Source organism: Phyllostomus hastatus, unplaced genomic scaffold (genome assembly GCF_019186645.2).
Source record: "Phyllostomus hastatus isolate PE091 unplaced genomic scaffold, TTU_PhHast_1.1 phas_contig_159, whole genome shotgun sequence".
Taxonomy (NCBI): domain Eukaryota; kingdom Metazoa; phylum Chordata; class Mammalia; order Chiroptera; family Phyllostomidae; genus Phyllostomus; species Phyllostomus hastatus.
In genome coordinates this window covers 5,693,306-5,716,647 of record NW_025333640.1, presented here as the reverse complement: position 1 = coordinate 5,716,647, position 23,342 = coordinate 5,693,306, and the positions used below count along the sequence as shown (strand labels likewise).

Below are 23,342 nucleotides of genomic sequence, written 5' to 3'. Positions count from 1 at the left end.
GCATCCCTTTCATCTGGAGCATCTCTGCTTTGATCACCTTGATATGTAAAAGAGGTTCCACTGCTAAAAGAAAGCTAAAAAAACACACAAAATTTTACTACAGTGTTCAGTTTCCTAATGTTTCAGATGAGATTGTGAGAGCCATGAGGACTTGCCCAAAGTGACGCAGCCTGTGCGTGGCAGGGCCAGGGTAGAGCGCGGGTGTCTTGAATCCCAGGCCATGACTCTGCTTTGTCTTGCTGCTTAACCTTTATTGGATCAAGGACTCCTGTGAGAATCTGAGCAAACCTGTTTGGGCATTTTCTCTGTAACATGCATATAATAAATGTGCATTCAATTTTAGTGAGTCTCAGAAGTCCCTGAAGCAAACCCTGGGCCCCACTGTAGTGCTTTTGCTTGAATTGTGTTTGTCAACTTTACCATTTGCCTTTTGTGGGTTTTTTTTTTTAAGTATTTCATGGTTTGAAGCACTTGATGCCTTGTTCATTCTATGCTGCCCCTTCGTTGGATTTTCACAACTTGCCAGTGGGTAAATTTGACACTTTGTTCAGTGTCATCCTGCCTGCATGTTGACGACCGTCTCTCTCGGCAGGCTGCAAGATGAACAACGTTAGCGTGGTGTATACACCGTGGTCTAACCTGAAGAAGACGGCTGACATGGACGTGGGGCAGATAGGCTTTCACAGGCAGAAGGATGTAAGTGTTCTGTGCCGCCGAGGGAGGCGGGGTCCTGCCCCCGAGTGGAGCAGGTAGTTTCTGTCTGACGTCTCTGTTGTCGGGTTCTCAGCATGTGACGGATGTTTTCTAGAGGGAATTAAGCTGGGTTGCTAAGCCCCTGGAAAGCCTCTCCTCCGTTCTGGGGGATAACCATAGAGTAAAGATTCACTATTATTCCCCTCTCTCCTTCAAAGGTAAAAATTGTGACAGTGGAGAAGAAAGTGAATGAGATCTTGAACCGATTAGAAAAGACTAAAACAGAGCGGTTCCCAGACCTAGCAGCAGAGAAGGAATGCAGAGACCGCGAGGAGAGGAATGAGAAAAAGGCCCAAATTCAGGAAATGAAGAGGAGGGAAAAGGAAGAGATGAAGAAGAAGAGGGAAATGGATGAACTTAGGTACGTTGGAGCTATGGAATTAGTATTGGAATTGGTATTGGAATTGGTATTGACCTTGAAGAGACTTCACTGTGACTCTAATCAAGGATTAGCCTGTAAGAATGATATACTGAAGAAGAAGGAAAAAAAGAATGACATACTGGTGGAGGAATGATATACATATAACAAGCTCAGAGCTTTAAATAACTCAACAAGGCATTTGTACAAATGTGTTGGTCAAGTGAATGGCCCTTCTATAGCGGCAAGATATGAGAGTGTATAAAATAAAATAGCTTATTTTATTCTTGGATAAACAATCGTAAGTAATCCTCAAAGTGTGGTTGGTAAACATCTTCAGGAAAAGAAGGGATGCTATATTAAGTGTTTAACATTGACAAGCTATGATATTTAAATAAAGTTGTTTCAGCTCTAAAGGCCAGTGCAAGTAACTCGGAAAGGTGGTTTTTAAGACCTCTTTTTTACATTTTCAAAGTTTAGAGTAATGAATGCAGTGAGGTCTGCTCCAAAACACCGCATTTTAAAATAATAAATAGTAGTTAAAATATAATTTGGATCTTGAAATTCTAGTGTATATGGCCATGAGAACACTTGACTACATTAGTTTTCTCTTGCTATTATAACAAATTACCACAAATTTAGTGGCTTAAAACAACATAGGTCTATTATTTTATAGTCCTGTATGTTAGAAGTTTGATGTGGTTCTCACTGGGCTCAAATCCAAGCATCGCTGGGCTGTGTTCCTCTCTGGAGCTCGAGGGGAGACTCTGTTTTCTTTTCCAGCCCTTAGAGGCCGCCCTCAGTTCTTGGCTTTCCACCTCTCCTTCCGTCTGCAAAGCCAGCAGCGCCGCATGTCTGGCCTTTCTTCCACGGTCATGGCCCCCTCTTCGATCATAGCTTCTCAGCTTCTAAGTTCCAGCGTGGTGACCTTGCGTTCCCACAGATAATCCATGATAGTATCTCCCCGTCTAAGATCCTAAATCACATCTGCAAAGTAGTCCCTTTGCCGTATGGGGCCACGTGTTCATGGGTCCTGGGCATGAGCCTGTGGACGTCTCTGGGGAGGATCATTGTTCTGCCTTCTTCACTGAGCTGTGTAGGTGTGTATAGTTCTCTGCCTGCAGAGGCCCCTCGTTTTTCTCGGTGAAAGGAGGAGGTTGACCCTGTGACTTCTAGTCACAGCATCCTAGGTTTTCCTACAGTTCCCCATAGATACCTTGTGTTAAGTATACCAAAAAGAAAAAGAGGTTTTGGTGTGTCACTCCCTTGGGTAATGGTGTAGTATCAACATGAGCTGTCCTGCCATGTTCTGACCCAGTTTCCGTGAAACCTGGATTATTCATCATTCCCATTTTCTAAGCTGCATCTAGACGCTTGTAGTTTTTCCCTGTGTTTCTTCAGGCAGATTTTTACATCACTCTGGTGCATGTATATAAAAAGGAAAATGTAAGTGGAACTGAAGTCACTTTTCTAGCCCATGTTTTCCTATGCAGTGTTATCCCTTCTGCTTCATTTTAAATAAATTATCGTGGGCCTCAGAAAACCAGAGCCAGTTGGTGTGTTTACTTCTGTGAAACATGTGCCGCAGACATGACTTCCACGTGCTGCCCAAGGTAGGAGACCGTGAAGCAGAACTGCAGCGTGAGGGACCGAGGCGCTGCGACGCACCGAAGGTGTGCTTGGCACGTGCAGAGCTGTGGGCGGCGTGCCGTCTTCTGCAGCTTTTGTGAAATTCCAGCCACACGTTCCAGCCACATCAGGCTTCTCATGTCGTTTAGTCCGTGTTTACATTCCTAGTGCCAGCATCACTTTAGTTTCTGCCTTGGACTCTTCCACCCAAGAGATCAAATGCTATGCCTATAAAATATTCCTGTTCTAAAGTCTTTCACTTGGCTTTTTGACAGTGAAAATACCATTGAATTTCACCAACTATTGATTCTTTTATTTGGACCATCTGGTAAGGAATGTCCGCTTTAGTTGCTGTGATTGCTTAAGAAATTGACTTTTGAATCTTCGGGGGGATTCCACAGATACATCAAGAAAATATTCTCATCCCAGGCAGTACCCCCAGTGTTTCCATGTGATTTCAGTGAAAAAGTACTTAGCCCACTATTCTGAAGAGCTGCATTCCAACTTCTTTCCAAGTCTAACACTATTATTTATACCCTGGACTCCATTCTAACTTTTTGAACAAGGATGACAGAAAGCTTTCTATTTCTAGTTTCTACGAGGGGCAAAAATGGATGGGAGTGTTCTTGTAGAGTCCAGGGTCTTGGAGCTCTAGTCAGGATCGTATCCGTCAGCCCTTTGCCCAGCCGTGAACAGAGCAAAACCCACAGTAAAGAGGGCACTGCCTTCCTTCTTTGCTTAAAAGGGCAGTAGCCCCTGGAGCTCCATTGGGTCCTTGCAAACAAGCGCTTTACTCCTTGTCCTCAGCATGCAGAAATTGTAACGGTCTGATCGTGTAAACTGGTCTGCATACTGCTCATCCTTTTTTAGGTAGTTTTTAGGAATATTTGGGTTGTTGGAAAGTTAGGTAGTAGCCAGTATATTAACACTTTCTGTTAATCATTTTATTCATTTAAACAATAATGAAAATTGTCCCTTCCTTAGACTTAACATTCTCACTTACCCATATTGTTCGTTAGCTCTTTAGCTCCTATTTGCCCTGTCAGCCTAAGAGCTAGTGGGGTGTTAGTTCAGAGAGTCTTTGCTCGGGGCTGGGTGTGGGGAGGAGTGCCTGCTGCACTGGAAGCCACACACAGAGCTCAGAGAGAGTAGCAGAGGAGACCCAGTGCAGAGTTTGAAAGTCCGTGGAGTCTCGGAAGTGGTCTTTCCCAGAGAGTTAGAGAAGCAGGACGTCTTCCCTTTGGTCTGCGTCTGGTTTCGGATAGCGAGCTTTCGGAGAAGCCCTTCAGGCTGGTGCCCACTGGTCTCCCGCAGACGCCGGGAGGGCGTGTGTGTGTGTGTGTGTTTGAGAGTGATCGTTTTTTTGTTCACTCATGTAAGTCGACAGTCAGCTCAGGATCAAGTCACTCCAAGTGTGGCGACAATATCACTGGTGACACAGGCGATGAGTTCAGGTTGCATGTCCCCAGATGTGTTTTAAGAGTTATGTAATTATTTTAATGAGTATTAGAAAAAAACAGCACATCCTACCTGGGATTTGATGGATGTTACTGCTTAGAGCTGGGCAAAGTGTGGAAAAGGAGTGGAAATAAAGTCAGTATAAAGATAAGTGTTCACACTAGTGCAGGTGGTACACAGACACAGCAAACCAGACTTGGAGAGGATACCGTCTCTCCCTGACACGCTGGGAAGAATGCCCGCAGCTCCCTCAGGGAGTCATAGGGATGTCATGTCATCTGAGGAGTTCAATTTGCACAGTACACAGAAGTCCGAAGGATCCTTTTGAGAAATTTAAAAATTTTACTCAGATAATGATTTGCAAACCAGGGAACATAGCCCTCGGTATGAACCAAGAATACACTCCAAGATGGGATGGAGGGGGGAGGGGGGCCTGTGGATAGGGCAGGGTTTCTAAAGACAGAAGTTGCAAGGGGCTGATGATCGAAGAGATGGTTTGCTAGGGGAAAGGAGACCACACTTACATCATGTGTTTTCTGATTGGTGTGGGCAAATGGTTGGCTGACTCCACGGTCAAGCAAGTGGGGTCATGTGATAAGAATAATGGATAATATGTGATGCAGCCTTTCTGAAATCCTAGTTCCAGCCCAGGCATGTTGAACAAAAAGGTTTTTTTAGTCACACAGTTACAGTACAGGGAGTATTATTTACTGACAGTGCAAAGAGTCTGATTTATCAAACAGTACAATTAGCACAGGGGCATTTGCTTGCTCTGCAGGTGGTTTAGGAGCCCAACAAGTTATGATATCAAAGATCTCGTAAGTCCTCAGTGCTTACATCCGGTGATGTAACCCAGTGAAAGCTTACCTGCCCTGTTTTAATTTTGTGATCTCCTACTGGGCTTGTGTGGTGTTGTAGCAAACTTTATTAACATCAGAATCAAGCTCACCATGTGGATATTGAAATAAGAGCCAGGGAAGTGTAGTTGAGAGAGGATCCGTGAGTAACAGATCAGAAAAGACAAAGGGCGGGGCACTGGCTCCCTGACGCAGGGGAGTTTAAAGTGGGCGTCTGGGAAGTCTGCGCTGGGGTCCGAGGCTCCGCTGATTGGAGTCGGAGAAGGACGAGACCCAGGTGAGGTGGTAAGTCCCACAGGTTCACGTGTCATCAGTTCGAACATTGACGTGAACTTGATTTGGGAGCACAGATCACTTCAGCAGGGGGTTTAATGTGTGACAAATAAAAGGTTATAGTTGATAAATGTTAAAGCAGGAATTCAAACTCAAGTCTGTGATTCCAAAGTTCATACTTCTGCTATACTATGCTGCCTGTAAGGCAAGGAATGAACAAGTTGACAAGGCCAGAGTCAAGGCCATGCACAGGGAAATAAAAAGAGTGAAAGGTTTTGTTCAGTCCAAAATTTCACGCTGTAAGTCATAAGGAGCCATTATTAATGGTTTCTTGGTCTGTCAGGAAGAAGTGGGCTTGTAAGGATCATGAGTTTAGTGGCAACACATAGGAAGAGGTAATGGTGAGACCACGGATTAAAAGGATGACATAGTCTGATGTGGAAATGACCGTTTTAATGGTGCCTCCCTTTGTTCTCTCTGACACACTACTACTGCTGCCTTCTATAAACAATGCTGGGTACCATAGTGACGCGGACACTGGCCTGCAGTGTCTGCAGCGTTATGGATGAGATGAAATAAATTCACACGGACTACCGAGTCCTGTGGAAGAAAAGGGATGGCTGGTCTCCTCTCTCAAGGGAAGAGCAAGCCTTGGAGCGCCTCGGCCACCCTCTCAAGAGGAGAGCGCCCGACCCTTGCCTCAACTGGCTTTTATTGGATTCAATTCGCATAGGAATACAGGGCATATATGTAAAGCTCATTAATCATTATAAGGCAGTAAAGATCAAACAATAGCTAACATACGAAGAACTCCGAGGGCCTATTTTGAGTCAGGGTCAGATAGTTAAATGGCCATAAAATTTTGGGGAACAAACTCACTCCCTGCTTGGACCCTTATCATTTCACTGAGAGCATTCTAAACAAAGCAGGCTTCACGGGATTTTACATATTCTTTCTTAGGCCTGATTGACCTAGGGAACCTGCCCTTTCCAGGACAGGGCTGCACCCAACACCGGCATTGTTTCAGGCTTAGGGCATTGTCTCTGGCTTAAGTCAGGCAGGGGAAGTAAGACAGCCAGGAGATTAGAAGACTTCTCACAGACAGAATGAGGACTCAGGCTATGTCAAAGCCGAGGGGCAAGGGTCCATCACCCCTTTTCTGTAGCCCCCAAGTCCTTCCCTGGGGGTCCCCATGATCATACCTGTCTTAGGTCATCCCTCCCTTGAGGAATCTTATCCATCATTGGCTAACTGATCAAACACTGGGGGCCAGGCAGGGTGAAGTAAAAGGAGTAGAGGCGGCACCCCTGCCAGGAAGATAAGCTTTGTCTCCTCAGTGGCTTATGGTCCGAAGGTCGAAGGTCGCTCACTCAGCCTTAGCCATGGGGGGGTTACAGCTCCTGAAACCAGGCAGGGCAGTTCCCAACACCATAGCTCTTCATCTTGATGATAAGCTCCTTCAAACAAACACATATTTGCATCCTGTATCCCCTTATATGTGACCCAGTGCTTTGCATATGCAGTGAGTGCGTAGTCAGCATGTTATGGATGAATAAGTAACGGAAATTAGCTTCTCTGGTAGTCAGTGGTTCTTGCACCAAATCCACACTACTAGTTGAGGGGTGTGGGGGCGGGATGGGAAGGGTGCTCTAAGCAGAGGGAACTCCGTGTGCAGGACCCCGTGCGGGAGGGAGCAAGGCAGACAGGACTGAAAGTAGGCCCACGTGTCTGGGGCAGCTGGCCTGCGGGATGGCACCAGTCTGTGCAGGGCCTCACTGACCGTGTTCATCTTCATCCGGAGAGTTTGATGAGGTCATTAAGCAAGGGGTAGCATGATAAGGTTTGTGGTTTGGAAAGGTTACTTCTTTGACCTGAATGGAAAGGGAAACAGGTGGGTGTGGCTAGGCCAGTTAGGAAGCTGTTGCCATTGTCCAGGTGAAAGGCAGTGCTGCCTAGGACTGTGGTGGCCATGTGGAGGTGGAGCAACGTGGATTGATGACAAGTAATTCTGTAGATAAAAGGGCAGGGTTTGAATGAAGATAGATTGGATGGAGGGGAGAGGCAGGGAAGGAATGACCCCTGGGTCTCTGGTTGTGACGTGGAGTAGAAAGCTATGCAGTTCTCTGAGCTGGCAGGGTGCTGGGAGGGGTACTGGGAAGAACCGGACCGTCCTTGGTAGCAGGAAAGACCATGAATTGGGTGTGGGTATGTGAATCCGAAAATAGCCTTGAGGCATCCAAAAAATGTCAGACAGGCCCTTGGACTAATGGGATGGATGGGAGTCAGAGGAAGTGCTAAAGGAGGGTGAATTGTGTGTTGCCTTCATTACGTGGGAATTTAGTTTAGACCCAGTGGTCCTTGAACGAAGGTTATAGATGCCCACAGTGGGGCATCTGAATATATTTTAACCTTCACGGGTGATTTTAAAGTGCAGCCCGTGTTGGGATTTCCTGTTCTAACCACTTTTTAATCAACATATCTTTCTCTTTCCTCTCAAGCAGCTTATTGATCTTAATCCGTTTACTTATTTCTCACAGATACCACTTACTGCTGCTAATATCTCCCTCTGGATGCCTTCCCGCAGCTCGTTGTCTGTCTCTCACTGTGACAGTTCTCCTGCCCTCCAGTCCTCAGTGTTCAGTTTTTACAGTTCATGTTTGCTTACGTGTCTCACCATTACTTCAAGAGTGACTTGTCCCAAACCAAGCACATCTTCTTTGCAACACTTTCTCATTTCTCTCAGTTGTAGCATTATTTCACCCAAGCTAGAAACCCTGATGCCATGGTCAGTTCCTCCCAGATCTGCCCCTTCTTATCGCACGACTGTTAACTCTGCAGATTCACTCCCTTGGGCCAGGATATTGCAGTAGACTGAGTGGACCATGAAGGCAAGGGCGCGAGTGACCTGGGAGGCAGACCTGGGTTCCAAGCTTTTCCACTTGTTAGCTGTGGGACCTTGGATAACTTCCCTGCCTCTGCCTGCTGTGCCTGCAGGGGACATGACGCACTGCCTTAGAAGGTGGTTGTGGGGGTTGCCAGTAACTTATGAAACACGTAGCAGTGGCCCTAGCAAACAAAGGATACTTAGTAAATGGTAAATACTGTGGCTATTAACTGATCTTTGCTTTAATCTCCTTTCCTCTCTTCTCTCTGCTACAGATTGTTCTTTTTAAAACACTAGTATTATTGTCTCTTGTTTCTTTGTGTATCTTTAATAGAAACTTTGTGTATGTCTATTGTTGAATAGATCTTATTTCCCCTCCTGATAAATTCTTTGGGTGTGAGGCTTTGTTTTAGTCATCTTTTTCTATTTTCTTCCCATCCCATCCTCCACCCAGGCTCAGCACAGCATCTTCTATCTCATGGATATTTAATACTTTTCAAATCTCACATGTCTCCCCTCTGCTGTGCTGTGTATTGTGGCTTCTTGCTGGTCACACTGTGCCAGCTCACACAGTTAGGACGACACAGTCGGGCCCCACACATCTAGCCTCATTTCCCCTACTTGGCTTTCAGACCCCACTTGAGTGGGTTTGAAATGTCCTCATAGATACCATGTATGTACCTTTGTTCTTACAATCCTCTGGATCGCTCCCCCTCACCCATCCCCATGCACTGGGCTCAGTTTCGGTCCTACCCCACCTGAGAACAGTGCCCCCACAACCACACCCACTTCGGTGCATTTCCTCCCTTGAGTCCCTGCATCTGCAGTTTGGCCGGTGTACTGCAGCTGTGAGTCATGTCTGCTCTTGGCCTTAGAAGAATTCCCTCGTTTGAATAGTGCCACACAGTTGTGGAGGGGACCTGAAATGAGTATTAGTGAGCGGTTCATAACCTATGAAGTGCTATGCATGTCCTATTGTTTATAGATACTTATCCTTTCTATATTGCAGTCTCCCTGAGGTCAGGGACTTTTTTCTTTGAAAGACCCTCAGTGGTGCTGGATACATGTAATGTTCACCTAATACTTGCCAGCCGTATAACCTTATTTAATTTTTTTTTCTTCCAGGAGCTATTCTTCACTAATGAAAGCTGAGAATATGTCTTCAAATCAGGTATGCTCAAGTTATTTGCTTTTACGTTGTACCTTGAAATAATTCACTGCGAGTGTTTGGCAGTTGAGCTGCTGGCCAGTCCTGACCGACATGTGGCACGTGGCTCGATGTGAGTTAGCAGCAGCAATGGGGCTCTTGGGCCTCTCCTTCCTGTGGACTTCCTCGTGTTTGTCTTTAAGTAGGTCCCCTGGTGTCATGTGTTGTCTGTTGTGACGTGTGGGTCTGTTAGTCCTCACAGGACTTTCCCAGGCCTCCTTTCCCGCCGTTCTAGCTGCAGACATGCCAGAGTGCCTGTATGGGTCAGTGTTCTGTATTAATGTGACCGTGGAATCTATATTACAAATGAGTGACAACAAACTTACCACCTTCGATTAAAAAATAAAGCAGAAGTACGAACCCTAAGATCTTACCTGTAGTCCAGCGACTGCACCGGCGGTGTCCATATCCCTGGGACCTGTGGTAAAGAGAAACGGTGGTCAGTGCTGTGGTGCTGAAAGGGTCTTCCTGGCGTCAGCACCTGGTTATGCTAAACTGTTCTCTGCACAGAACTGAGACCGAGTGGACGCATGTGCTATATTGAATGTCTTATAGTATAGTTTACAAATATGTGCTGTAGATCTGTTTTCTCCAATGCACCAGGCACTGATTGCATGTGGCTATTAAATTTAAGTTCATTAAAATTTCATTTGATTCATAGATTCAGTTTCTTAGTCATACTTACTGCTTGTAGCCAGGGACTACGATATTAATGCATAAATAGAACATTTCCATCATTGCAGAAAGTACTATTAAATAGCACTGCTTTAATACTTGGAAATAATTAACAGAATTCAAAGTCTCTTAAAGGTCATCCAGTCAAACCCCATATTTAAATAATGCATGAATTGAAATTGTTGATAGGATTTTATATCTTGTTCATGTTATATACCCTTCTAAACTGAATAAGAACAATATCTTTATCTTTGTGAAGAACTAAATTTAATGAGGCTTCTTTATGAGTCAGAAATGTATCTTTATAATTTATTCCTGAAAAATTGTAGAGCATCATCATGTCACTAAATACAGCCTTGAATTTGAAGTTTAGAGACTTAAACTGTTGTTCACTAACTCAGCAAGCCTAGTGAAGTTACTGGACCTCTCCGAGGGGTGTGCATCCGCAGTGGGGAGGAGCCACTGCCTCTCGGGCGCTCCAGAGTCAAACGCGGGCACCCGCGGGAGCGCTCCTCAGGCTCAATCACCGCGAGCGCAAGCCGTCATCACTGTTTCCTGTTCCTGTCACCCCACCAAATACCAGCATTAAAACAGGAGATGGGTTTAATCTCCTCTGGAAGCCACTGGGTTCCTTGGAACCCACAGAGTAGTTGAACAGAGAGACAGCAGTCTTCACCACGCCTCAAGTCTCCTGACCTTGCTGTGGCGGTTGTGGCTCATCAAAGGTCTCTGCTATTTAGGGGCAGCTTTCCAGCAGAAGCCTGGCACCTACGTTATGTTACAGTTTTAAGCATCTTCATTCCTATTGTTATGGATTTTTTAAGTTGTAATGTTGTCCTAGAATTATGAAGTCAACACACAGCATACACACATATGAATACACATATATATGCAAACACCATCTTATTTCAGCAGATATTAAAAATTTCAGGATTAGGAAATCAGATTTGCTAACCACAGGATTACTAATCCTTCTGCTTTCCTTCTCCTGCTGTTGCTGCTACCCCTGTTCCTGACCCGGGTTTGAATCCAGTTCAAGTTTCCAAGGAACCTTTGCACTGGGTGCTCTGATTCTTTCTTGCCGGAAGGGCTCTCTGAGCTTTTTCCCTACCTCAAAAGGAAAAGCTGTAATTCTCCTTGTAACTATCTTCGGTAACAATCAGTGGATTTTTCAGCTAAATGCTGGTGTTTATGTAAGATAATTTTTAATTTAGCTTTTACCAGTGAGAAAACTATTAGTCTTTCAGTCTGAAGCTGGTTTTAATTTTGTTTCTGCTCTCCTATTTAGATTAGTTCTCTTCAATCTAATTTCTTTCTAGTCTTTCTAAATCTGGTATCAGGAATCATAAACAACTCCTGTGAACATTTTATTTGCTTATCATTTTATAAGTGGATGACAAGACACCTATTTTTGCTATATTGAAAAACATATTGACTCTTAAAGTGAATCTGAAATATAAAAATTGTCCTGATCTCAGGTATATATTTAAAAGTTACCGTAATCCCAAATTGCAGATTCTCAGACACACAGGAACTCTTTGCGAATGTATCGCACAACCTTTATGGGGAGTGTTGCATTTTCGTTGCCCCAGCCTAAATTATCTCGGGGAGTTCTTCGCTCTCGGTGTTCGGGATCTAAAGCCAGCCTTCAGAGAGGCGGGTGGCTCAGCCTCTCTGTGCTCTTCAGTTTAGCGCTCGGGGCAGTCGCAGTTTTAGTGCTTGCACAGAAGACCACCACTGGTGTGCTGTGGCCTCGTTCCTTGTGCTAATCGAAGAGACTCTCACACAAAACTGCTGAATGAAACTGGAGGTTGAGCCAGACTTCACAGAAACCATTGTTTTCTACCTGGCTCTCATATTTGCCCACACACCTCAAATAAGGCTGCTAAGAAGGAGAAAAGTATGTCTACCCATAAGCCCACATCCTCTCTTCCTCTAACAACTCACTGTCCTGCAGTGGGAAAGGGAGAGACACGGGAACAAGTGGCGTGTTCCAGCTGGGACGTCTTCGGTCGGATGGACCAGAACTTGCACTGCCAGCGGGTGCCGGCCTTCAGAGCAGGTTTTTCTCCGCGTGCACAGTGTCTCAGAGAGGATTCTAGGCTGTGCTTTTATACTTGTTCTTCAGGACTCGTTTGAAAACCACATAATCAAATCAGTCCATTTAAACTATGTAAGGTTTTTTATCAAAAACTTGGCAAGCCAGGTAACTTAGCAACTAGTCTGTGGCTTCCTAATGACTTTCCCAAGTTTAAAAAAAAAATCAAAGCCATCTGTGAAGTCACAAATATGTGACAACCTTTGCAGCTCAACATAGTTGAATTTAGGACAAATTCCTAAATTTTTGCAAATTCCCGATATTTTTGCATACCAGCACATCGTTGGCATGTGGTGTTATGTGGCGGATCTGTCGAAGGAACACTCGAGTTTTCTCGCCGCACCCTGTATTCCCTCGGCCGGGCCTTTGTTCACAGTTAGGGCATCGCTGGTGCCTGTTGTGCGATCTGGGCCACGTAATGCGTGATTGCACCTTAGGGCGTGTAGCTGCTCACCGCCTTTCTGAACAATTGACAGTTTAAGGTAGAAAAGTTGTGAGTGAATTTAATTATTTTACTCTTATTTCTGAACTTGACAATTAGGCATAAGGAGGCTTGTTACTTAACACTTAGTTATAAACTTTACAGACTGAGTTATTTATTTTGAAGGCTTTTATGGTTTCACTTTTTTGTTTCCTACAGGACGGCAACGATTCAGATGAATTCATGTGAATGGAGAAAAGGACTTTGCAAAGATGTGAATTTAGGGACGTTTTGATTTCATCCGTGTTCTGAGTTATAAAAAACAACCAACCAAAATTCTACCTTCAGTCTACACAAATATCAACTTGGGATTTTCTTTTAATTGTTCCGCTTTTTGCTGACAGAAAGGATCAGATACCTATGTATCAAATACAGTTGGACTTGAAGACAGCATGTAACACTAGGAAAGTGAAAATATATGTGCCAGAACATGTCTTGTTAGCTCACAGAAGTTGGCTGTCCTTGTTCTTGGGATAGGCTTTAGAACAAACCAGCTCGGAAAAGCATTTCTGGTATGTGGTCTGCCTCTGAAAACAGATGTCTTGAAAAGCTTTTTATATTCTTAAAATAGCTTCACTTCTGTGAAGAAGGTGTTGGTGAGCAATATATAGGAATGTTCCTTCCACCCTTGATTTCCTGATTAGAAAAAGAAGCATGCGGGTTCTGAGGATGGTGACAATGCGTCCAGAAGATGGCTGGCCCCATCGTCCACGTTCCGCTGTGTTGTCTGATGCCACGGACAGAGTTGTCCTTGCCTCTGAGCTCACCTTAGCTTCTGCATTCGACACCCGCACTGTCCCTGAGCGATGCCTCCACCGAGGCACTGTCAGACTTAGAGGAGCAGTTGGTGTTAGTCAAGGGCGGGGCTTGAGGCAGTCTTTGCCTGGCTGAGCACCAGTGACTCTGCTCCGCCCCCCCCACGCCCCTCCCCCCACGCCCCGCCCGGGACTGCAACGTCCAGGCCCTGGAGTGGTTTCTCAGCACTGAGGGGAGAAGCAGGGAGGGATGCTCCGTGAGCCATTGTGAGGACGTAGGCTACCTGATTTTTGTCTTGGAACGTAGCATAAAGCGAAAGTCCAGGTCGTAATTACGATTTTAAGAAAATTAAGCATTTCCTTAGCCAGCCAAATGTTTATTTACCTCGAAATAATATTTATTTCGAGTTGTAACCCCAGAGTTCAGATTTATCAATTGTAGGCTCAGTGACTTAATATATAACTGTGCATACTCATTCAAACTACCTGCTCTCTGGTGTGATTCTGACTAGAAGATACATTTTTATTGAAACTGTAAGGCAACCCCTGTAGAGAAAAACAAAGCTACACAATTAAAGGGAAAGAGGTCACAGCCCACAGGTCAGGAGGCACGTGGAGTCACCCTTGAACCACACCCAGAGTTGTGCACGCATCCTTCCGGTTGCGTCAGAATGAGTTCTGACCCGGCAACAATGGCCCCCAACAAATCGTCTGTCTGTAATAGCACTTCGGGACAATGGCTGAAACCAAAAGACTTCCACGTTTCTTTTTATTTCAAGTTGGTGTATGGGGTTGAACTGGAAACTTTCCCTGAGGTATAGGCCAAATTTTGAGACAGTGTGGTAGACAACTCCAGAAATTAATAATTGTGTGTGTGTCTCTCTAATGATATTTAGCCCAGAGTTCTGTGATTTAAAAATATAATAAAGACTTTTTTATTTGGAAGGACATTGATATATAAATTCTTACAACTTGCTTATTATCCCTACCCTCAGCTGGCTTTGTGGGGGCTCTGGCTGTAGAAAACAGAAAACCCTACCATCATTTATAGGTTCAGTCGGCCGGTTCTGTGGACATGCCATCTCTCCCACTGATAAGTGCGTCTCTCCCCAGCTGCCCCCGGGTCGAAGTGGGTGACCTCAGCAGCTGTGCTCTCCTGCCTGGTTACTGGAACCACTCCTTTAACACTCGGCTGCCAACATCTAAAACAGGGAGGCTTTTCCCCAGCAGCACCCGTGCCGCCTCAGCGTTCTAGTCCCTCTGAAAAGCTCCTCTGCACCCAGCAGGACAACACACCGGATGGAGCTTTGGAAGACTACATCTGCCTTTACTGTAGTGTAGGAGATCCGAGGGTCCACCTTTTAAACATGTTACAATTCAGCTTTCGCTGGTTTAAATGTCACAGCCTCCCTTCTGAGTTCTCCCAGCTGAAGTCCAGGCTCTCAAAGCGCTCCAGCTGCTCCGTGCTGCTTCCCTCCTTCCCCGCCCGTGTGTCGGGCCGTGTTTCCCACAGCTCTCTTGGGCCCGGAGAACGCAAGCATCTTTCCCTTGGAGAACATTGATTCAGTGCCAGTAGGTCAGGCTGTTGGCACTGATGTCGCCTCGTTTCTTGCTGTTGGCATGTTTCATAAAGTGCCTATAGGAAAATTCCAAATTATTGGTATTTTTATGAGCTGTGCCCTTGATCAAATGTGTGCGTCCTGAGGATTTCTCTTTCCAGTTCTGCCTCCAGTTTTCCCTGCTCTGCTCGCTCTGCATGTGGGTGAGGTTCACCATGCCATTTAATTTCCTTCCCATACTACTATGTTATATTTCTATAGCTTTAGAGTTCTTTTCTTTTCCACCTTTGTGGATCTAGGGTCACAGTCCTCAGGCAAGAGAGCTTTGTCATGGTGCTGGGGAAGTTCGCCACGTGTGGGAGGTTTGCACGCTAGCAGGCAGCGATGGGCTTTGGTCGAACCCTTTCAATATCCTTTGTTAATTGTTTCTTTCTCGAAGCATGGGTTTTGGTGAGCTTTATTAGTGCCCACAGTTTCCGCTGCTTAGGGCGGGGCAGGGCACACGTACAGCAAGGTCAGAGAGGGAGTGCTCGGCTCTGGCCTCCAGTGTAAGAACAAAGCCCTTCCTTCCACTCCCGCATCCCTCTGAGAAGGGGACGCTCCGGATCTCCAGGCTGGAAGAAATGGGACACTTTTCCAGTCTTTCCTGAGCTGTGACCTTGAAACCAGCTCTCTGCTCGATTTCAGTATGGCATCATGTGTAACACATCCCATCCTCAGACTGAGTGCAGGAGGAGTGGGTGAACTTTGGATTGTAAAGGAGACTATAAAACAATCAAACTAATTAAAAATGTAAAATTAGAAACTCAAAGTCCAAGCCAAGTGTCAGTCTCGACCCCTTGAACACCAGCAGGTCTGCGACAGCTCAGACGTGAGGACAGCTCTGCTGGTGCCCCACAGGCTCACGTTCAAGTTGCGCTGAGAGAGAGTCTGCCGGGCACGTGTGGGCCTCACATGGGGCAGGAGACTGCATGTGCATTCTGCCATTTCGTGACTGAGACGGCAAGTGCATACTCATCATGTGCTGGGTGGATGATGAGTCGAGTATAATAAAGCTTATAGTTCAAGTAGAACCATGTGTGTGTGTGTGATTTCCTTTCTCCTTTCTCCTCCAAGACTCAGTCTCAGGAATGTGCAAGCAGTGAGAAGGAGGTCCTTAGCTACCCGAGATGATGCTTTCACACTGGGTTTTGCTCCTTAGCAGGAGGAAAAAGAGCAGAGCAGAGCAAAAGGCAGATTACTCAAGGATTCCAGGAAGAGAACATAGAGCCTGGACCTCAAGGACCATGGGTTTGAGCTCGTGCTCGACGTTTACGTCACCGCCCACCCCACCGCCGGGTTCCTAGGATTCTGCCTGAGATCTTGACCACGCGAGGCTGCCGGCGTGAAGACTTGTGGGAGCCGTGTCACTGCTGAGGGCAGCGGCTCTGGACCCAGGTCCTGTTTGTGATTCACCCCTTCTGTGGTGGCACCTGTGCTGAGCTCACTCATCAGTACATCCGCAGAGAGGTCCTGGGGTGGAGGGAGCCACAGACACACATTCCAGGGTCTCTCCCAGCGCGAAGGCATATCCGAATGTTGGTGGGCGTTTCTCACCAGTCAGGGCAGTACCTGCGTCCTTGTGTGTTTAACGGCCTTGGCTGCTGGAATTCTGGGGTTTACGTTTTTGGGTAAATCAGCCTGTACGGGGAATGCAGGCTGAAGCCAGAATGTTCACCGAAAAGAAGGCAGAGGTCCATGCATGTACTTGGTGGACTCGGGAGTGCACTGAAAATGCAAACACCTATCAAATGCGGTATAGTAACTATGGTTTGTCATTCGAATGGATAGACCTGTGGTTTTTTGTCTCCCCTTGATTGCTTCATTTTGTCTCTGATTTCATGGGTGTGTCGATTATTGGAGGAACCCTGGGCTTTCTACCTTCGTGGTGTGACCGTGGCTCTGCACCGTAGCCGGAGGGAATTAGAGACACGTCCCTGCCGTTGGCGGGTTCCGGTGGGTGCTGACTGGGCACTTTCTGCCTTGTTGGCAGCCGGGCGAGGAGGCCTGGGAAAGGAGTGCTCGCTGTGTCGCTTGTGCTGGCTCCCAGACCTGGTGAGTGGGCGTCAGTGCTTAAAGCTGAAGAAGAAGGAGGAATTCTCCTGAGTCAGTATTATTTTCCGTTCCCACATCAACCCCATCCTGCAACCGCTGCAGTGAAAATACAAGACGAATGGCCTGACATTTCACATCCTGCCTAGACGAGGCCGAGCTGCCTGCGCTCCTGGTGGTGTTTTGCTTCCTGCCTCAGCAGTTTGCCTTGCACGGAGAGGACTGAAACCTTGCACGGAGAGGACTGACGTTTGCTGATCGTTTCAGGACACGCTCTTGAGAACAGGCTCGCTCAGGTGTCCCAGGCTGGCCTGTTGGTCTTGCACCTTCTTTAGCTCTTTGTCACATTCAGGGTAACAGGTCAAAATTACAGACTGAAAAAGGTAAAGAGAAGCAGTAGAGACAGTGCCTTTTTATCCAGCTCTGCCTGGCCAAATGATTGTCTTCATTTGTGACGCTCTTAGCTTCCTTACATCCCTGCGAAACTCTGAAATTTTTGTGTTATGGTTAGTGTACTCGGCATCAGTGAGGCTCACATAACTTTCCAAGACTTCAAGACCCTTTAGAAAGGGTTAGAAGGTCTGAAAGAGACAAAGCTTCAGTTTGGTCACAAACTGCTTTACTGCTGCCTGTGGTTTCCTCTTCCAACAAGAAGGGAGGAGCTGGTCCACATTCCTGCCCCAGCCGCCCAAAGGGAAGCCCCTGCTGCTTGGTCCCTCTGCCATGGTGGGAAGCGTTGTGCTGGTGTGTTTAAAACCAGTTGTCGACTGGGCCTTTGTAACAGCGAAACCCTGGTGAGCAGAACGGCACCTGGGCTGCTTTCCTCCCTCACGTCTATCCCGACAGCTGCTCATGTATCGGGACTAAAGAGGGTAAAGAGAATGCAAGCCTGCCCTCGCTCAGCTCAGCATGCGGGTCCTCCCTCCACGCAGCTCTGTGCTCCACCGAGTGGTCTCCGGATCTCCCAGGGTGCTGCCTGAAATGTTCTTGCTTAGAACAGGCACAGATTTCCAAGGCAGTGGAACTATTCTGTATGAGGCTGTGATGGTGGGTGCGTGCCAGTAAACATTTGTCCAGACTCATGGCATGCCCAACACCGCGTGGCCCTAATGTAAACTGGACTCTGCGTGATTACAGTGTGTCCGTGTAGGGTCGTAAGTCCTAACAAATGCACCCCTCTGGTGGGCGGTTTGATGACGGAGGGGGCTGTGTGGGTGTGTGGAGGGGTAAATGGGAAATCTCTGTACTTCTGCTCAATTTTGCAGTGAACCTAAAACTGGCCCCCCAAAATAAAGCCTTCTTGAAAGAAGAAAAGGGTTTATAAGAGTGATCGGTGTTTGCAGCTTCCCTTCTTGGAGGCAGTTAACCTTACCTGTTTTTTGTTTTGTTTTTAATTAGAGTGTAGCTCTAGGTCTGGACTCAGTGACCTGGGCATCCTGCCAGCTTTATGGCCTGGGTGTGCCAGGGGCTCAGCTGCAGAATGGGGGCAGCGGGGTTTCTCTCTTCCTTTGTATCCTGGGGCATTTAGTCCAAGAAAAAATGTCCAGCCACTTCCCACACCTCACACCTGGCTGCCGGGGCTTAGGGAAGGTAATGAATTCAAAAGTGGAGAGGATCAAGAGGCTTAGGAGTGTCTGGGTGTCCCACCCACTCACAACCTCTGCTTGTAAACCAAGTTACAGGACAGGCTGTCTGTGACTCAGCTCCTGTGTTCCAATTAAAATCTGAGCTCTAGACAGTGAACCAAGGGCAGGAAGAATGCCACCTGCTTTCATCTCAGGTTTGTGCTTCAGGGGGGAGGGAGGTGGTAGGGACAGGACTGGCCTCAGGCAACTGAAGATCTCAGCACCCCAGCTCCCCCTTGGTTTGTTCTCTCTCCCACCCCCAACCTGCTACCCCGGCTACCCAGGCCTTAGTGCCTCCTCTTTCCATGTCAGAAGGAAGGGAGAAAGGCGTGGTGTGGGTGAGGATGTGCTCAGCATGATGAAGCAAAGGGAGCCGTCCACCTTTCCCACCCCTAGATTTTACCTTTAGGAGTGTGGGTTTGGAATACAACTGAGCTACTTGGGCATGTGCCTTTGACAAATCAGTTGTCCCCTCTGGGCCTCCTTGTGCCCACTGGAAAACGTGGAATAGGGCTAGAGCAAGGGTTATAAATTCCAGTGCTATGGGGTCAGGCAAGTGGTGGAAAAGAGGCCTGGGGAGGCGAGGTGAGCATGTACTCCCACACGCCGTGTGTGAGCGCCCAGCCCCGCTGGAGAGGACAGCTGCTCCTCTGCTCCCGCTGAGAAAGGCCACGGGAGAATGAAGTTTGTCGTAGAAACCAGTGAGTAACTGATTCACTGCAGGGGCTGGACTTGGTGGGGCAAGAGAAAAAGGAAATGGCTTTTTTTCTTCCAGTCACTTTCTTCACTAATGCACTAATTTCTCTTCCCCACCCTTTGGTGACATCTTGGATGAATAGACCAGATTCTGTGACTTTCTGATCCTTTCTCAATACAGGAACAGTTCCATTTTAAAATTACAGCTTCCTTTTATGTATTAAAAACCCCAGTCTTGTTTAAGTCAAATTTGTAATCACAATTATAGTCCAACATGTCAACTCACCTCCTAGTTCAGGTCTGATTCTTCATTCTGCCTCTCCTAGCTCAACCCCACGCTTCCCTCTTCTCCAGCCGCTGGCTTCTCCAGAAGCGGGCAGAGGCTAGAAAGGGGGATTTCGGGAAGCTTACCGCTCAGCTCTCCACTGGGGCCGAGCGTCGGGGTCTTCTGTGACAGGCACTGTGGTAAGGGGTGTGTCTCGAGATTAGAATGTGGGTGTACTCAACCACTTAACTGCTCTCAGCTTTGACACTTGTGAATAGCCAGCAGCAAATTACATTACAAATCTGAGTTTAAAGTCCAATTTTCCAATTTTTACATGTTAGCTCAAAATTAGTCGCCACTGCTGGACCACGCCAGGCCTGTCCATGGTCTGGACATGGCCACAGGCTATCAGTTTGAGGGCTCTGGGTGAGAGTGGGTTCCAAGGTCTCTGGCAGTCCTCATTACCTGTGAATTTATGGTTTTCATAGATTTAGCAAGAACCACCTGGAAGTCATCCATGATTTACCCTTTTAGACAGCACCCTCCCCCCACACACACACACCCGGGAATTCTGGGTGGCAGAGGCCTCCTGGAAATGCGTTATCCTGAGTGCCTGCCTCCTGTGTCCTGAGAAACAGACGAAAGGCAGGGCCAGCAGGTGGCAGGAGAGAATAGCACGGGTCTCAGCTTCCGTGTTCTTGGGAGTCTATTGTGTTCTTGCAGTTGGACGGGAGGCTGAACACAGGACCTAGGTCCCCTCTGGCGCTAAAAATCTTAAAGCACATCTGGAAAAGCTATACTTCTGGGGGTAGGACATGGCTTTCAAAGCTCTTTGCCACTGAAATCTTAGAATTGTGAGGTAGACGATGCCTAAAACCTCTAAACCAATACCATGTAAATGATTTTAAAAGAAAATGGCTGTCAAAATATAATGCTTAAATTTAAAACCAAATGTCTTTTGTTTCAGAAGCAGTTTCTAGCTTCACTTTGCAGGCATAAGGCATGGGTTTCTGGAATCGCAGTCTGGGGAGGCCGGGAGGGACTGGAAGGTCACCTAAGCCAAGCAAGCACTCTTCACCCGTTACAACATCCGGAGACAGAATTGCTCCGGTCTCAGCGCGAATGCCTCCAGCGATGGGAAACACATGGCTTCATACAGCCACTGGCTATTTGAAAGTGATTCTACCGAGCCAGAGGCGGCCCCACCATGACTTCTGCCCATCACTCTGTCTCCTGGAGCCACATGGGGCAAGTCGAATTCTTCCACCTAACAGCCTTGAAACGTCTGAGGGCAGCAGCCCATTGCCACCTGTGACCACTTCTGAACGCCCATTGGCAAAAAGGGCAGGCGTCTGAGGACAGAAGGCGGCTCCTCACACCTCACGGGCCAGGTCCCCCCAGCTCTCCTGTCTTCCTAACTCCCGAGAAAGGGCAGCTCCCCGACAGTGCACAGGCCCACGTGACCCCAGGGGCTCACACAGGGCAGGCGGGTGCGGACCATTTTCCCCACAAGTGGCCCGGACCGCCCGACTCTTTGACTGTGGGCTAAATCCTTGAAGTCTCCTCCTCATGTCACAGTGATTGGACTGCCGTTGGGACTTTAGGGGGTTTTTTGAACCAGAGGACTTGAGATTTATTCCTTTTCATTTTTTTAACTGTAAAATATAACGAACACCCAAAAGAGTACATGGAAATATATCTTCATCTTCAAGGGTAATAATACGAACACTGTATTCTTTCCCCGAGCTAAGAAACAGGACAGGCTACCCCACCAGCCTCCCTCGCTCCCTCCTGATGGCCTGACTTCTGTGATGACGGTTCTCTCTCCTTCCTGGCTATTGTCCCCTACATGCATTTCTCAGAACAATGCACTGTTTGGTTCTGCCTGTTTGAACTTTATATGAATGGAATCTGATTGTAGGGTTTTTTTTGTTCAATTACTTGTTTCCTTCACTCAGTATTGTGTGTTTAATGAATTTCCCTATTAAAGATATGTTGTGAGAGTCTATTGAGTTCATTCTGGCTTTAATTATTTTCTCTAGCATAATCCCCTCTACAAATGCTACCTACATATTCATGAACATTCCCTCTGTACTGTCATCCACAAACACTGGAAAAACACTGAGAGGGGTAGGTCTCAGGGTAGTGCTTTCAGCAAGTTTCTAGAAACATTCTAAGAAGACTCAGTTATTCAGCCCTCTTTGGGCACACTTATTCAGTGCTTAATCCTCCATATTTTATTTTAGTCCAGATTATATTATTTCCTCAGTTATCAAAACACCCCTTGCTTGAAATCCAGGTAAAATATATTTATGGCATTTTCCTGACCTACCAGTCCAGCAATCTGGTTAAAATGAGGCTTGGAGATCTCGTGATGGCTCCTGGTCATTGCTGCAGCGCTTTCCAAACGACAGAGCAGCCTCTGGTTTCTGTAATTTTGCCTGAGATTGATGGCAAGCTCACCAAGCCTACAGTTGTGGGAAACAGGCCTTTCAAAAGCCAGAACTACACTTTGCTTGCCATGATTTCTGAAAATTCACAACACTTGCTTCCCTTCGCAAGTTTTCAATACCTGGAGGGTCCTTTTTCTGGGCCAGGAAGTTATGACTCAGAGAAAACGAGAGGCAGCTAATCCACTGAGACAAGAAAGGCATTTTTAGTGCCGAGAAGGGAACAGGACAAAGCTCTTAATGACTGGCTTCCAGAAAGTCACAGCTACAGTAATTTTAAGAAATTGGCCGTGGAAGTGGGTTTAAGAATTTGAGGGCGCAGGGGCAAGGTCGAGATAGTCGCTGGAGTGATGAAAAGCACACTGTTACGAGAGGTGAATCAGATTGCCAAGGAGTTGGCAGAGTTGGAATGATTTTGTAGTCGGTCCATTTAGCATGGAATAACTTTCTCCACCAGCCAAGGAACAGGAGAGGCGAAAGAAGACAGAATACTCCAGGGCCGAGGGCGTAGCACTTAAGGGAGAAATTTGGCTGAGTGTAGGCCGTTTGTGAGGGCAGCTTCAAAGGGGCTAAGGAGCTCCAGGCTCCAGGGGTGGAATCAGATGGAGCAAAAGGAGGTGTGGACTGGGAAAATGGGGGCACACTACGTGACTGGTGACCTGAGGACAGGTGAGTGGGTTCTGGTTCTGGTTGGAAAGGGAAGGCACAGAGTGTGACACTGGGTGAATGGACATGAAGTAGGGTGACAGCGTGGCCTGGGAAAGTGGAGTACATGCTGCTGATGTCAGGAGGGCGGAGCAGGCCCAGGTGAGGCGTCCCTGTGCAGGTGAGCCCCACTGGCCGTCAGGGCAGCCCACATGCCAGGAGCCCGAGTCACTGGAGTTGAAGGGGAAAGTACCCGAACCAGATGTGAACTTCGGAGCAGCAGGGAGACAGCAAGGGTCGTGGTCTTGAGGCAGCAGGAGGGAGGGAACACAGCAGTTTCCCACATGACCGTGAAATGCGATGGCAGTGGGAGACATCCCCTCAGGACAGGGGCAAGCCACTTTGGCCGAGGAGATGGGCGAAGGAGAAAAGGGGATTCACAATGATAAATCCAGAATGTCTGGGTTTACATCAGGGCCCAAGGCTTTGTGACAGGAGCTCTGGGAGTCAGACTTTTGGGAGTGGGGCTGAAGCTGATTGGAGAGCTGCTGGACCTGGTAGGGGGGCTCGTGAGTGGTTTTCC

The 23,342-nt window shown here is 47.1% G+C and overlaps 1 protein-coding gene across 1 annotated transcript in view; it reads left to right on the top strand.

Moving 5' to 3' along the window:
- The window catches only part of CCDC25 (coiled-coil domain containing 25), a 39,284-nt gene extending 24,906 nt beyond the window's left edge, over positions 1 to 14,378 (top strand). The window contains exons 6-9 of the mRNA XM_045831628.1: positions 593 to 696; positions 912 to 1,114; positions 9,338 to 9,383; positions 12,833 to 14,378. Of these exons, the coding sequence (XP_045687584.1) occupies positions 593 to 696; positions 912 to 1,114; positions 9,338 to 9,383; positions 12,833 to 12,862 (383 nt within the window). The 3' untranslated portion in view covers positions 12,863 to 14,378. The remainder of the gene's footprint in view (positions 1 to 592; positions 697 to 911; positions 1,115 to 9,337; positions 9,384 to 12,832) is intronic.
- The last annotated feature ends 8,964 nt before the right edge of the window (positions 14,379 to 23,342 follow it).